The sequence below is a fragment of the Aotus nancymaae genome, unplaced genomic scaffold, assembly GCF_030222135.1.
Source record: "Aotus nancymaae isolate 86718 unplaced genomic scaffold, 86718_ANA_hifiasm-v0.15.2.pri h1tg000002l, whole genome shotgun sequence".
NCBI classification, from domain to species: domain Eukaryota; kingdom Metazoa; phylum Chordata; class Mammalia; order Primates; family Aotidae; genus Aotus; species Aotus nancymaae.
Genome location: NW_026988413.1, coordinates 50613050 through 50629627, shown reverse-complemented (window position 1 = coordinate 50629627; position 16578 = coordinate 50613050). Strand labels below are relative to the sequence as shown.

Here is a 16578-nt window from a genome sequence, read left to right as displayed (position 1 = left end):
TGGTAAAAGCTCCCTCTCTACTAAAGACACAAAAAATTAGCCAGGTGTGGTGGCAGACGCCTGTAGTCCTAGCTACTTGGGAGGCTGAGGCAGGAGAATTGCTTGAACCTAGGAGGCGGAGGTTGCAGTCAGCCGAGATCGTGCCATTGCACTCCAGCCTGGGTGACAGGGCAAGACTCCATCTCAAAAAAAAAAAAAATAATAAATAAAATAGGCTGGGCACGGTGGCTCACGCCTGCAATCCCAGCACTTTGGGAGGCCGAGTTGGGCAGATCACCTGAGGTCGGGAGTTCGAGACCAGCCTGACCAACATGGAGAAGCCCCGTTTCTATTAAAAAATATATATATATATGTATATATATAAATTAGCCGGGCATGGTGGTGTACACCTGTAATCCCAGCTACTTTGGAGGCTGAGGCAGGAATCACTTGAACCGGGAGGTAGAGTCTACAGTGAGACAAGATCGGGCCACTGCACTCCATCCTGGGCAACAGAGCAAGACTCTGTCTCTAAATAAATAAATAATTAAAATAAACTCTTTTAAAACTAGATTCTAACCCTTTTGATTATTTGAGGCTGACAAGAGACTGAGAATGCTTTCTAAATTCCTTAGGGAGTGGTTAAGCTGGGAATCAAACTGCAGCCCATATTCTGAATCAGTGCTCTATATCGCCTCCCACTGGATGGCAATGAGCACAATGAGACCACAAAACGAAGGGAAAGGGGAAAGGATTTAACTTTATTGAGCACATTACTATGGCCCGGAAAGTTCTATCATTGTGTTTTGTCATTATGACAATGTAATGAATGACAATTACCTCCGAATACTTGTAAGAAAGGTTAGAAAACTTACCCAAGGTCACAGATAAGCATTAGCCCTCAAGAAACTTATTTCTGCTGGGAATTTACATAAACTCAGAAGGAACTGGCAAAGCTACAAGATAATGTCAAATCTGTAGTAGAAATAAAAATATAGTAAAATCTCTGAAGAAAGGGTGTTCAGTCCAAGAGAGATGGTGGCGAGACTTCCTGGAGAAAAAGGAGTTAGTGATCTAAGGCTTGATGGATAGATCTGGATAAACAGAGAGGAGGAATAAACAGGATTGTTCCTGATTTTTGTTCTTTTCTACACTTGTATTTTTCGTTTTGTAAACATTTTATTGTTTTACAAGATACAGGCTTTAGGGTTGACAAAAGGTCATTTCCAGATTTACATCATTTTATAGGAACTTCTAAGCAAGGACAGATGCCTAAACTTAGAAAACTTTAAGATACATAAGGGATATATATATATATATATATATATATATATGGGAAGATATATAAGGGAAAGACCAAATTAGGGGAAGTCAAGAAGAAGGAGGTTGTTCTCTCAAAGTTAGAATAAGGGGGCAAGAAGTAGATGTTGGAAAAAGAAGAAATGATAAGAAAGAAAAGTTTAGAAAAGAAAAGTGAAACGTAAGGAAGAAAAGTGAAACTCCTGTAAGGAAGTCTATTTTGAAACATGGCTTAGGTTCAAAACTTTCATGGCCTGGGCCACTGACCTGTGTGGTCTTAGGGAACTTTCCATAACTAAGATGCACTCTGTGTGTGTGTGCACACGCGCGTGTCTGTGCATGCGTATTTTAAAAGAATTTTAGAGATATAGAAGAGAAGAAAGGTTTTCTCAGCCAAGGCTTTTGCCAGCCTTCTCAGATCAGTAACACGTTGTCTCAATCCAGGGAAGTATTGCTACTGCTTAGCATTTGGGATGAAGCCAACTGCGATGTTCAGCAAATATGAGCTTCATCTTCTTGAAAATAATTGCTTCTACATCTTGTGACATCTTTCATGGACTCTGCAATGAAAATAAATTATAATTTCTTTGGGTGGGAGAAACTAAATTAGAAAGAAAAATGATTAGAAACAGAAGGCAGCTTGACGCTTGTGATGCCAGATTTGTTCAACATGTGATTTGAAAGCTGTGGATAAGTTTTTCTGGCCATTCTCCCAATTAACAACCTTTAGCTTACTTAAAAGCCAAAATCCGTGACTCAAAAGAGTGTGCTAGGAAGAAATCTTTAACAGATAAAATTAGCTATTCCTGGCAACAGCAAATAGCATATACATATACTCATGTACCTTTTTTTCGGAATGAAGCTCAAAATATACCAAGATCTAACTTAAACCGCTCCCAGGGCTCCAGACCTCAATTATAATAGTTAACATTTATCAAGTACTTACTATGTGCCAGGCATTGCAACTACTTTTTTACACCAACATTATGAGATAGGTACTATTCGCACATAATCTTATTTTAAAGATGATAAAATTGAGTCAAGGGAAGCTAAATAACTTGCTCAAAGTCACTCAGTAGAAAATGGCAGAGCTAGGACTAAAACTGAGAAAATATATCTCCACTATAGTCTTAAAAGTTATTACCAGCTGAGGGTGGTGCCTTATGGCTTTGGGAGGCTGAGGTGGGAGGATTGCTTGATTCTAGGAGTTCAAGACTAGCTTGGGCAACATAGCGAGACCTCATCTCTAACAAAAATTTAAAAATTAGCCAGGCACAGTGGCATGTTTGTGCCTGTAGTCCCAGCTACTCAGGAGGCTGAGGCAGAAGCATCGCTTGAGCACAGGAGGGCAAGGCTGCAGTGAGCTATGATCATGCTGCTGCACTCCAGCCTGGGCAACAGAGCAAGACCTTGTCTCTGTAAAAACAAAGAAACAAACAAACTCCTTACCTTCAGGAAGTTTATAGCCTAATACTGGATTCAGACAAGTACCCTTCAGTGTGCTAAGTACACAGATAGTTAAGAGGGCTAAGGATATATGTAGGAAGGTCATCTAACCTTGCCTTTGGCTATTAGGCAAGTAACTATCAAAGGGACAGCTAATCTGAGAAGTCAGGGATGGAGAAAGGGGGAAAGAGTTCCAGGCAGAGGAAGAAGCAAGTCACCAGGTCCAGAGATAAAGGAGAGCTCAGTGCCATGGGTGCATGGAAAGACAGGGCTAATGGCCATGGAGAGTCTCTGAAAGATTTTAAACTAAGTAGGAACCTGACCTGATGGGCATTTCTTAGACTTTTGGAGCCTGCTTTGGAGAATAATTCATGAGTAGAACAAGAGGAAAGGCAAGGATATCTGTTAGGAGGCTATTGCCTTCGCATAATCAGAAACGGATCCCCTAGGCAGTAGCGGTGGAGAGGGAGAGAAGCAGACAGAACTGGAGAGCTTTTCAAAAAGTGAACTTGACCACAGATGACGTGAAAAATAACAGAGAAGAAGGAATTAAAGTGGCTGCTACATTTCTGGCTTGGGCATGGGATGAATGGAATGCCATTCACCAAGATGGGAAAGCCAGGAAGAGGAGTAGGTTCAAAATGGGGTTAGAAGAAGGCAACTAATTCATTTTTTGCCATATTGAGGTGTCATGCAACATATGAAAGCATATGGTGATCATTCTTTTTTTTTTTTTTGAGACAGGGTCTTACTCTGTCACCCAGGCTGGAGTGCAGTGGTGCAATCACAGCTCACTGTAGACTTGAACTCCAAAGCCCAAGTGATCCTCCCACCTTAGCTTCTCAAGTAGCTGGGACTACAGATGCACACCACCATGTCTGGCTTATTTATATATTTAGAGATGAGGCCTCACTATGTTGCCCAGGCTGGTCTTGAACTCCTGGGCTCAAGTAATCCTCATGTCTGAGCCTCCCCAAATGCTGGGATTATAGGCACGAGTCACTGGGCCTGACCTCATTTATTTAATAAAAGGATAACTCGTATGAGTTATCTTCATCATCTAATTCTCTTGACATACTTAAAACAGTTTGAGTCACAAATTTTTTTTTTTTTTTTTTTTTTTTTTTGAGACAGAGTTTCGCTCTTGTTACCCAGACTGGAGTGCAATGGCACGATCTCGGCTCACCGCAACCTCCGCCTCCTGGGTTCAGGCAATTCTCCTGCCTCAGCCTCCTGAGCAGCTGGGATTACAGGCACGCGCCACCATGCCCAGCTAATTTGTTTTGTATTTTTAGTAGAGACGGGGTTTCACCATGTTGACCAGGATGGTCTCAACCTCTTGACCTCGTGATCCACCCACCTCGGCTTCCCAAAGTGCTGGGATTACAGGCGTGAGCCACCACACCCGGCCCCCACAAAATTTTTATACAGGGGCCAGTAGCAGTAGCTCACGCCTGTAAACCCCAGCACTTTGGGAGGCCAAAATAGGAGGGTCACTTGAGACCAGAAATTCAAGACCAGCCTACGAAACATAGTGAGACCCCATCTCTACAAAAAATTTAAAAACTAGCCAGGTATGGCGGTATACGCCTGTAATCCCAGCTACTGGGGAGGCTGAGGTGGAAGGATCTCTTGAGCCCAGGAGATCAAGTCTTCAGTGAGTTATCATCACACCACTGCGCTTCAATCTGGGTGACAGAGTGTGACCCTGTCCCTAAAACAAACAAATAAACAAACAAAATCAATAGACCATTTTTTGGGGGACATCTAGTAATCCACAGCTATCAAGACATACATACGTATATCTTATCACTAGGGCATTTCAAACATAATATGATTTCTTTTGAAATGACAAACTAACAAATTGACCTATTAAAAAATAAACTCAAATAGTACAAAATACTATAAAATAAAAATATCTCTTAATTAGTATGAATGTATGTTTAATTCAGTAGAGATATAGATGATTAGATATAGAAATATTATAGATATGTGTGTATGCCTTGGTTAATATACACACATATTTTTTTGCTCTGCCAGCTGAAAGGGCCTAGAGCAACATTTCCCCTGCAGCAAGGAGCACTCTATCACCCAGATCTTGGTTGCTGATATCATTCACCGATAAAAGGAACCAGCCTTCCTTTAAAAACTGACTGATTTTAGGACAGGAAATATACAAGATCAGCCTGTAGCATCTTATAGTGCTGGGAAGTAAGAAAGTTGCTCCAAAACCAAAAAGCAAAACCAACCTACATTGGTGGGGCTATGTCAAAGGGCACAGGAGCCAACTGCAAGAGGTCCTGATGGCCAAGCCTGGAACAGTTTGATTTTTTAAAAAGTACGGTTGGTTTACGATGCAACATATAAAATAAATATTCATGATTTTATGATGACATAAAGAAATGATTGAATAAATGAATAAATAGAGGAGAAGAGACAAATCTCTCTTGCAGAAAAATTCCAAATAATTTATTTAGGTATTCCACTCTCAAGGATGTGGAATTCAACTCCCTGCTCCTCAAGCGTTGGCTGCGTATAGTGACTTCTTTCCGAAGATTGCAGAATGGGCTGGGCAAGGTGGCTCACGCCTGTAATCCCAGCACTTTGGGAGGCAGAGGCTGGAGGATTGCTTGAGCCCAGGAATTTGAGACCAGGCTGGGCAACATAGTGAGACCCCATCTCTACAAAAAATTTAAAAATCACCTGGGATTGGTGGTGTGCACCTGTAATCCCAGCTACTCAGGAGGCTGAGGTGGGAGGATCGCTTGAACCTGGGAGATGGAGGCTGAAATGAGCCATGACGGTGCCACTGCACTCACCCTGGGCAACAGAATGAGATCGTGTCTCAAAAAAAAAAAGAAAGAACGAAAAAGAATAAGAGAGATTATAGAATGGAAAAGGGGAGAAACCTAATAAACCCTAACTTTCAGGTGATCACGGTTAATATCAACAATAAGTCATGGAGAAACCTAATAAACACTAGGTTTACACATTACAGTGGAGAAACCTAATAAACACTACCTTTCAGGTGATCAAGGTTAATATCAACAATAAGTCATGATGACTATGTACCCTTGATACTATGTGATGAAAATGGCCCTTTGCTTTTTCTCCCATAAAACCACAACACTAGTCTAATAATGAGAAATACCAGACAAATTCCAAAAGAGGAACATCCTATAAAATACTTGGCCAGTACTTCTCAAACTGTCACGTTAATGAAAAACAAGAGAAGCCTGAGAAACTGTCACAGCCAAGCGGAGCCTAAGGAAATGGGATAACAAAATATAATGTGGTGACAACCTGGATGAGATCTTGGAACAAAAATATGACATTAGGTGAAGTCTGAACAAACAATGGACTTTAATAATAATATAGTAATGCTGGTTTTTTAATTGTGACAAATGTACCATATAAATTTAAGATGTTAAGTAAGGGTGGCTGGGTGTGGTGGCTCATGCTTGTAGTCCCAGTACTTTGGGAGGCCAAGGCGGGTGGATCGCTTGAGGCCAGGAGTTTCAGACCAGCCTCGCCAATACAGTGAAATGCTGTCTCAACTAAAAATACAAAAATTAGCTGGGTGTGGTGCACGTCTGTAGTCCCAGCTACTCGTGAGGATGAGGCACAGGAGTTGATTGAACCCGGGAGGCAGAGGTTGCAGTGAGCCGAGACCGCGCAGCTGTACTCCAGCCCATGTCACAGAGTGAGACTGTCTCAAAACAAAAAAACAAAAAACAAAAACAATAAAAGATGTTAATAGGGTAAACTATGTATGGAATATATGAGAACTCTCTGTACTATCTTCTGAAGTTTTCTATAAATCTAGAACTGTTCCAAAAAATAAAGAATATATATTTATAAGTCTTATTTTCATCAGAAACTGGCTTCTTGTGAATCTTCCCAGAAATACCTCATGCTTATAAGGGATATTCTTTTTTCTCCTCTCCCTATCCTCTCTCCACTTTGCTCTGCTCTGTGCCCAGGAGGCTGACCTTATGGTCAATGTCAACAGCCTCCTTAGCTCTCTCACTTCTTCCAGTAGGATTTGGGCAATAGAGAAATGGAGGGATGGGGAAGTGCAAGCCTCAAATCAGCGATACGGAGGGAAGAAGTTGGGAATTTTTTTCCCCAGCATCTTACTTGTTGAGTGTGGAATTCTCAGTGGTTCTGTTCCTCCACTGGAGGCCACAGCTCCTGCTGGGCAGCCCTCTCCAACAACACCATGTGTTTTGGTAACAGCTCCTTCCTTCTGTCCCCTCTGGCTAGAATTGCTGACAACTTCTTTCTCTGATGACAGCTCCCTTCAGCCAGCCCTGAAGCTCCCCAACATGCCTTTTTGGTTTTCCTTGACCCTGCCCACACATTTGTAGGTGGTTCCTTTATTAACTCCATCCGAGCATGACATCTTTTTCTTGCTCAGACTCTGAGTCATCTAATATACAAACATATCTATCTACATATTTATTTTTATATTAGATGACTCAGAGTCTGAGCAAATATACAAATAATGTTTGAGTCAGAGTCTCACTCTGTCACCCAGGCTGAAGCACAGTGGTGTGATCACGGCTCACTGAAGCCTCAGCCTTCTAGGCGCAAGCGATCCTCCCATCTCAGCCTCCCAAGTAGCTGCTGGGACTACAGGAGTGTGTCACCACGCCTGGCTAATTTTTGATATTTTGTAGAGATAGGATTTCACCATGTTGCCCAGGCTGGTCCTGAATTTCTGAGCTCAAGGAATCCATCCACTTCGGCCTCCAAAGTGCTGGGGTTACAGGTGTCAGCCACTGCGTCCAGCCAAAATATATATTCCTTTCATTTATTGAAAAATAAACATACTATACACTTTTTGCACCTTGCCTTTTTCTCATCTCAAGACAGTTGGGTTCCTTTCCATGTCCATATATAATAATCTACCTTATGAATATCCCATAGTACCCCATTGTCTGTGTAAACCATACTTTTTTTTTTTTGAGATGAAGTGACACTCTGTCACACAGACTGGAGCAGAGTGGCGTGATTTCAGCTCGCTCCAACCTCCACCTCTCCAGTTCAAGCGATTCTCCTGCCTCAGCCTCCCGAGTAGCTGGGGCTACAGGCATGTGCCACCACGCCCAGTTAATTTTTGTATTTTTAGTAGAGACAGGGTTTTACTGTGTTGGCCAGGATGGTCTCAAACTCCTGACTGTAAGGTTGGCTGCGTCGTGGAGAGTTCGGACACGCCTCCTCCCCTCGCCGGGAGCTCGGACACGCCTCCTTCCCTTGCCGGGAGCTCAGACACGCCTCCTCCCCCCGCCGGGAGCCCGGGGGAAAAAGCCCCATCAGGACTTACCTGATACCATCCAGGCCCCACTCCCTTCCATCCGGGTCCCACTCCCCTCCATTTTGTCCCACCCACCTTGGCCACAGCCAATCGGATGCCTCCACTCCCTATAAAACACCGTGCCTGCGCGGAGTCCGGGCGACTTCTCCGGCCCTTCCCGTCCGGACCGCAGAACCTCGTCCGGGAGCCTGAATAAATTCCTTTGCATTGGATTATTTTCGTGCTGGCCTCAGTTTCTCCGTTTCGTCTTCGGCGAAAACAGACCTTACACTGACTTCAGGTAATCTGCCCACCTCGGCCTCCCAAAGTGCTAGAATTACAGGCGTGAGCCGCCTCACCCGGCCATGTGTCATACTTTTAATGTTATATCTAAAGATGAGATTTAAAAGCTAAAATGTAGCCAAGGGACCATGGGATGGGATAATATGAAAGGGCTGGAGGTTCTATGATATAATGGAACCCTGTGTAGTTTTGCAGTAGTAGTTAAGAGAGTAAGCTTTGGCCTCAAACTGCTTGAGTTCACATTTCAGCTTAGCTAAGCTGTATGACCTTGGACAAATAATTTAGCTTTACTGTGTACGATTCCTCATTTGTAAAATGGGGATAACAGTACCCACCTCAAGGTAATACTTATGCTCAAAAGCAGTTTAGTTTTCAGGTCGACTTTCAAGTTAGACTGCATCAGGCCACGTGGCACAAATACTGCCATGAGCCTCCCTCCTGGTCTCTGGTTCTTTCTCTTAAGTCTTCCTCAGCTTTGTCCTTCTCTCATTCTTCTGCTGCTCATTGCACCTCTCTGTCACTTTATATGTCCCTTAACAGGCTTTCTCTCTGTTGATATTTAAGACTCATTTTAAATGAATAATTAGATGGTATATTCTGGCTTGGTGCAGTGGCTCACACGTGTAATCTCAGCATTTTGGGAAGCCGGGGCAGGAGGATCACTTGAGCTCAGGGGTTTGAGATCAGCTGGGGCAACATAGTGGGACCTTGTCTCTACAAAAATGTTTAAAAAAAATAGCCAGTTATGGTGATACAAGCTGGAAGTCTCAGCTACTAGGAGGCTGAGGTGGGAGGATCACTTTAGCCTGGGAGATTGAGGCTGCAATGAGCTATGAACCCACCACCACACGCCATCCTGGGTAACGAAGGGAGACCCTGTCTCAACAAACAAAAAAAACCAAAACAGTAAATTCTAGGATTGTGTTGTTACTAATGTATAGTTTAATACAAGGGGTATGAATACATTTAAAAAATGTTCTTTATAAAGCAAAATAGCTGTCAGCTACACTCCAACCTCCCCCACCCCAAAGGAAAGATGAACTGCCTTGGATGATACGCTGCTGTTTTCTATCAAAAGTCGTTAGCCTGATTGCCTAGATCAGCTTCTGCTCCAGTAGTCAAGGAGTCCTTGACTATTGAGGAAGACTTACTGAGTATAAGGTGCCACCATTATCAAAAAAGAAAAGTGATTAATTACACATGCAATAATGAAGGACATGGCCAGGCACGGTGGTTCATCCAGCACTTTGGGAAGACAAGGCAGGTAGATCACTGGAGGCCAGCAGTTCGAGACCAGTCTGACCAACATGGAGAAACCCCCTCTCTTCTAAAAATACAAAAATTAGCCAGGCATGGTGGCTGACGCCTGTAATCCCAGCTACTCGGGAGGCTGAGGCAGGAGAATCACTTGAACCCAGGAGGCCGACATTGCAGTGAGCCAAGATTGTACCACCGTACTCCAGCTGTGCCATTTTGTCTCAGAAAAAAAAAAAAGGAGGGACGAGTTTCAAATGTTCAGATTCTTTTTTCCCTTTACAAGTGTCATTAAAAGATACAGGTTTTAAACATACCCAAAGAAATTTTATTGAGAGAAATATCTCCAAGAAGTTCAAAATATTTTAGAGGTGTTTTTTTTCTCGCCACCTGAGTTCAAGGATTCTCAGCATTTTACCGAAGAGGTCCCTCATCTCCTCCTGTAAAGGACCTCTAACTGTTGGACTGTCTGAGGGCTGTGTGCTGGCCTTTTATCTGCCTCTCTTCTCATTCTAAATGCCTGGTTTCAATTGCCACATACTTACTGAGGGCTTCCAGTTTGCTGTCCCCAGCTCTGACTTATATGGATTTCAGTCATGCTGGCCTTCTTTTTGTTTCTCAAGTGCATTAAGTTATTTCTTAACTCAAAGTTTTTCATTTGCTGTTTCCTCTTCCGGAAAGGCTCTTTCTCATCTTTCAGTCTCTCTTCAAATGTCATTTCCTCTGAAAGAGAAAGGCCCTCCCTGAACACTTGCTCTAAAGCAGTCCTCCCCCTCCCCATGCTGTGTGTTACTCCATCAATAATTCCACAAGACATCTTTCTATACCCTTATAGAATCCTTAACAGAGATACCGTTCTGTTTTACCCCAGGTATTTCTGCTATAGAATAAGGATTCAACAGAAAAAAGCAATTATCTTCATCCAGACACATGCAGGACTTATTATAGTGTGATTATTGAACCAAACTCTTATACAGAGAGACGCATTTCAAAGAAGAATTCTATTAGCCAAGGGAAGTTACTCTTTTGCCTCCTGTTGCTATGCGAGTCTTTTCTCCTGTGTCCTTCACCAGCCTTACCCCACTCTCTGAACCAGCAAACCGTTGCCAAGTTCTGATGCAAAGTGGCTCACAGACCTGACTGGACCAGACTGAAAGTGTTCAAATAGCAAGTAACAGGGAGCAGAAATCCATATTAGAGTGGGATATGGAATATATTCATATTTGTACAGAATGCCTTCTAACTTAATTCAGCAAAGAGTTGTGAGTTATGTAGGTGAGTTACCATGGAGCTATGAATGCAAGTTTATATTCTGGAATCCTAGATAGCCATCTCCAAACTTAAGAAAAAATTCTTATGTGCTCATTTGCAAAAATATCCATAGCATGGTCTTAATTGAGAAAAAAAAGTTGTAGATCCAATATTTAATTTTTAGTTTTTTTAAAGGTATGTTTGGGCTGTAGAGAAATCTGTTCAAAAAACAGAAGATAATCATGGTTGAAAGGAGACGGTGCTTGCCCTCAAGAAGTGATTGTCTAGTGACAGAGATAGGACTTGTATGCAAACAAAATTGGGATACTAAGGTAGCTAGTGAGAGGTAACTTAGGAGAGGATCAGATAAGGTATTAAGAGAATTTAGAAAAGGGACTGGATTAATTCTGACCTAGAGCATCGAAGACTGTTCATGGAAGACATAGTGTTTTCACCAGATCTTGAAGGTGTGGATGAGGATATATAGAGTGAGTATATTCAGAATCTACTTTAAAACAAATACTTTCCTCTGTTTAGTGGAGTTGAGCTATACATCCAACAATAATGAAAAAATACACATATATATACACATATGGAGAGACACATATTTTAGTACATGCAGCAATTTATTAATAAGTGTAGAGTTTAAATTGCTTGCAAAACCTTAGAGTGATAGCAAACTTCATTGTGGGATGTTTAGCAGCATCCCTGGCCTCTACTCACTAGATTCCAATAGCATACTCCTCGGTGTGACAACCAAAAACACCTCCAGGCATTGACCCCTGGGGGCAAGAAAGCCCTTTATTAAGAACCACTGGTATGCATAAGTAAAACATATACAAGAGATTCCTCCCCTCTTCTCTAAATGTGAATAAAAATTACAAAGTTCATGACCTGGATTTTCCTTTTAGGTTTCTTCTTCAGTGGTTCTTAACTTCATTGGGTCAAGTAAGCCTTTGAAGATCTGTTGAAAGCTGTTGACTCATTCACTTCCAGGAAATGAACATGCTTTCTACAATACCAGGGGATTTGCATCAGGGTTCTCTGGTGACCAGTTCTGTTTCCAGGAGCTCGTAGAATTGTCATGGTCTGTATATTCAAGGTAACGGAAGGTTGACGTACATAGGTCTGTATTTCGGAGCCTCTTCTGTATTTACGTCAGAACACTGATAATCAGGTGAGAATGTTCTGGTTTATCAAACCCTTCCTTTTTGCTATGGAAGGTTTTTGGCATTAGTTTTAGCAAAATTTATCCCGACAGAAGACAAAACACTGATGAGGTAGGCTAGCTCTGGCTCCTCCTCCCTCTCTTCCAGTCTTGATTTCCATGTAAACCTAGACTCCTGATTGTCCAGGAGAATGAGACAAAACCAAAAAACAGTCTAGTGGGTAAGAAAGGGTCACCCGGACGCTGGATTTGGATTGTGAAATAAAACACACACACATGCACCCATAGAATATGGGGCTAAAATCTGAGTAAATCGTGAACTCTCTATATCCTCCACCTATTAAATACTCCTAATTAAATACTCCACCGATTAAATACTCCTAATTAAATACTCCACCTATTAAATACACCTAAAAAAACTTTCTAGAAATTCAAGGGTTTATTGATATAGAAACCTGGACACTGTGCCTCTTCTCCCCATCTGGATAAGAGCACCTGTGGCAGACTGTGGAGTTCTCTGAATCACACAACCTAGGAGTCAAGGTCAGCACTCCCAGAGACCGCGGACCTCTTCCTCTACGTGGGGCTCTGCTCTCCCTTAAGGAGTCCCACAGGGCCTGGCCCGCCCCTGACCTCGCAGCCCGCGAGGTTAGTAACTGGGGATGAATGAGGATCCGGGTGGCCCCTACGTGGCAGCCAGTAAGATTCTCAGCCTTCCTGGTTCGGGAAAGGGAAGGAATGAAGGAGGGGTAGGATTTCTTTCCTGATAGGATCAGTTGAGAAAGACCGCAGCCTGTGTGTCTTTCCCTTCGACCAAGGTGTCTCTGTTGCTCCGTAAATAAAACGTCTCGCTGCCGTCTGAGAGCGCTATAAAGGCAGCGGAACGGGCGTCCCCGGGGCATTCCGGGAGGGGCGTGAGCAGAGACAGGTGAGTTCACCCTGAAGATGCCCACACCCGGCCCGGGCTCCACTCCCTGGAAGGCCTTGAGGGTTGCTGATGGGACTCGTGAGGGGACTCGAAGCAGGCGGGCAGGGGGCAGTACAGCCTTCTTTCTGAGACGCCGAGAGCGAGGAGGCGGATCGGAAAACAGAACGTGGGGAGAGACTTGCTCAACACGCTGAAAGTTCTGCCCCCGGGAGGGCTGCGACCGCAGCTTGAATGTACCTGTAGCGCCCGCGACCTGGGGACCCGGGGAGCGCGCCCTGAGGGTTCCACGCCTGGCCCGGGGGCCTGCTCCTCTCTCCCAGTGCGCGCCTGGAGCTGCGTCCCGGCTCAGGTGTGGGGAGGGAGGGACGCTTAGTGTTCCCTTCCAGCTTTGCACGCGCCCTTGGGCCCTGCCCCAGCCCCTTGGTTTGGGGGAGATTTCAGGACGCGGACAGCGCCTGGGCTGCAGGCCAGAGGGGACTGGGTGGAGCTCGGGAAGCCCCCAAAGCAGGGCTCACTGTCTTCAAGTTTGGGGAGCCCCGGGCAGCGGTTGCAGGCCGCGGGACCCGAAGGTCCTCAGGTGCCCCCCTGCAGGCTGGCCGTGCGCGCCGTGGAAGCGCCGTGGGGCGCTTGTCGAGGGCGCCGAGGGCTGCAGGGCGCGGATCAGACTCAGGGTGTTGAACTGCAGCTGGAGGGGGATGAGGCGGCAGCTAACAGGTGACCCCCTTCCTTCTGTTCCTCGCCCTTCACCTCCGATGATCCTCCCTCACCGCATCTCCTCCCTCCTCGCCGTCCTCCGGCTCTCAGGTCATGGCAGCGCCGGGCGGCAGGTTGGAGCCTCCGCAGCTCCCCGAGTACCGCTGCAGCTACGTGGTGTCGCGTCCGGTCTACAGCGAGCTCGCTTTCCAGCAACAGCACGAGCGGCGCCTGCAGGAGCGCAAGACGCTGCGGGAGAGCCTGGCCAAGTGCTGCAGGTAGCGGCCGCGCGGGCCCGCGGGGGGAGAAGCTGAGCGGGGCGTCCGCGGCTTGGGGCGGGGAGGGCGTGCCCTGCCGGAGAGCGTGGGCTGCGGGCTGCGGGCTGCGGAGTCCCTGGGCGCCAGCCGCTTCTCCTAGAGGCCCGACTTTGGGTCTCTGGTCCTCCACGCCGCCCTTCTGGTCGGAGAGTGGCTCCATCAGGCTCGGGCCCGAAATGAACTTATTTGGGAAACTCGCCTTTGGCGACTGTGGAATCTGGGGCCCCCATCTCTCCTTTTCCTCTCTGAAGGAAACCTGGAGCGCCCCTTGGGGTACAGTGGGTCCCTGCTGACTTCATGGGAGGGCAAGCCTGAGGAAAAGGGAATGAAAGGAGATCGTTTAAATGAAATGAATAGGGAAACCCAGCTCTTGACCAGGAGTCCTTGAAACCCTCAAGCTAAGTAGGCGGGCTACCATTCAGTTAGAGGCCGCAATGCAGGCTAGAGCCCAGCGGAGCGCCAGGTGTGCTGAGTACTTCACCAGCGGGTGCTGGGACCCCTAGGGAGAGCCACCCTCAGTCTCTAAACTCGAATGTGCCGTAACTAGATATCACAAACATACATAAATTAGTTTCTAAAACTTTTCATTACAGAACATTTCAAATACATGCACAAGCAGACAAGTAATGAACTCCCCTCTCCGTTTTTACCCATCACAGCCTCAACAGTGATCAACTCAAAGTTTATCTTGTTTCTTATATGAACACCTACTTGCCCCCTCCAGTATTATTTTTAAGAAAATCTCATTTATTGTGTATCTCTAAAGACTCTTAAAAATATAACCACATTTCATTATCACACCTTGATATCTAAAATAACTCCTTAATATTAAAAATTGAGTCATTGTTAAAATGTCCAATCATCCCATAAATGCCATATTTAAAAAATTTATTCAAATCAGGAGTTATATAATAGTCACCTACTTTGGATATTTTTCTTTAATCTATAGGTTATTGAATTTAAAAATTACTATGCAGCAAGATACAAGGTATTCGTTCACCATGCTAAGATTTTTATAAAAACTAGCTCCAGATTTCTATTGCCAAAATATACTTAGTGTGTTTATTTTCTTTAAAGAAAATAATAATAATAAGGCGCCTGGGTTAGGAGTCTGAAAATTAATCTCATTTAGAGACTCCACATCCATCAGTCTCTGGCTGGACCAGAAAATAGGTTTTTGTGTAGGAATATTTTCTCAGAGGATTAAAAAGGTAAGCGAGGGGTGGGACACTTAATCCTGTGTTTTCTAGAACAGCGCATTTAAAAGGATAGATGCAGTTCTTGGCAAAAGTATGGTAAGCACTTCAGGGTTATTATTTTCCATGAAATTCTTATTGTTTTCTTAATAATTATAAACAGCAGAATTCGGTTCATAACTTTGTGATTTGCAAATTGGTTGTGACTGAGATTGGATTGAAAACCCAGTTTTCTTGCTTTTTAACAGTTGTTCAAGAAAGAGAGCCTTTGGTGTGCTAAAGACTCTTCTGCCCATCTTGGAGTGGCTCCCCAAATACCGAGTCAAGGAATGGCTGCTAAGTGACATCATTTCGGGAGTTAGTACTGGGCTAGTGGGCACACTGCAAGGTAAGATGTTGGTGGATTGGCTCTTGAGTGATTGAGAGTTCTGGTCTCCAGCAGGAGTTTAACACTTCTCCCCAGCTACCATAGGTCTGTGACAGATGTTAACTTACCCTTCAAGGCCTTTATCTTTTCTGTAGAGCCCCTAAGTGGAAAGAGTCACCTCTTTTCTCCTCTTCCTTAGAGTTCTCTTCATGGGAAATTGCTGCCCCACTAGCTGCAGGACTCCAATTCAGAGGCATATACTAAACAGTGGCTTCTCAAATTTTTTTTTTAAAGAAATATGTGTTACATCATGATCTGTGCGTATGTATCTAAATTTCCTGTGAAGTATTTATCATTACAATATGCTAATTTTCACTTTGTTCTATTCTATTATACTTAGGTTTTTAAAATGACGATTGCAGCACATTAAATTATTTTATATCCACACATGGATCTTTTTTGTTTGTTCTGTTTTGTTTTTCTTTTTAGAGACAGAGTCTTGCTCTGTCACCCAGGCTGGCGTGCAGTGGCACGATCTTGGCTCATTGCAACCTCTGCCTCTTGGGTTCAAGAGATTCTTGTGCCTCAGCCTTCTGAATAGCTAGGACTACAGGCATGTTCCACCATGTCAAGCTAATTTTTGTATTTTTAGTAGCGATGGGGTTTCTTCATGTTGGCCAGGGTGATCTGGAACTCCTAACCTCAAGTGAGCCGCCTGCCTTGGCATCCCAAAGTCCTGGGCTTACAGGCATGAGCCACCACACTCAGCCTCCCTCACATGGATCTTGAGATGCAGTTTGAAACTGGTTTACAGAAAAGTGAAGGAAGCTTCTTAGCCTGGACTCCACATGAGTGTTTTGTCTGCCCCTCGTCCCTTTAAAAAAAAAAAAAAATTATCCTCTTATTTTAATCTTCTGGGAAAATGTACCAACATAGGTGGTTATTTATTGTCTTATAAACTGAGTTCATAGTATAATATTCCCATAAACATCTTAGAAATCTGTTGTATAGTAGGTGCATAGCATTATGGCATTCTCCTCTGTCCCCCATCCCCACCATCTCATTTCTGCCCCACTCC

The 16578-nt window shown here is 44.2% G+C and overlaps 1 protein-coding gene across 1 annotated transcript in view; it reads left to right on the top strand.

The window, feature by feature from the left end:
• The first annotated feature begins 13734 nt into the window (after positions 1 to 13734).
• The window catches only part of SLC26A4 (solute carrier family 26 member 4), a 55498-nt gene continuing 52654 nt past the window's right edge, over positions 13735 to 16578 (top strand). The window contains exons 1-2 of the mRNA XM_012455954.3: positions 13735 to 13898; positions 15382 to 15521. Of these exons, the coding sequence (XP_012311377.2) occupies positions 13735 to 13898; positions 15382 to 15521 (304 nt within the window). The remainder of the gene's footprint in view (positions 13899 to 15381; positions 15522 to 16578) is intronic.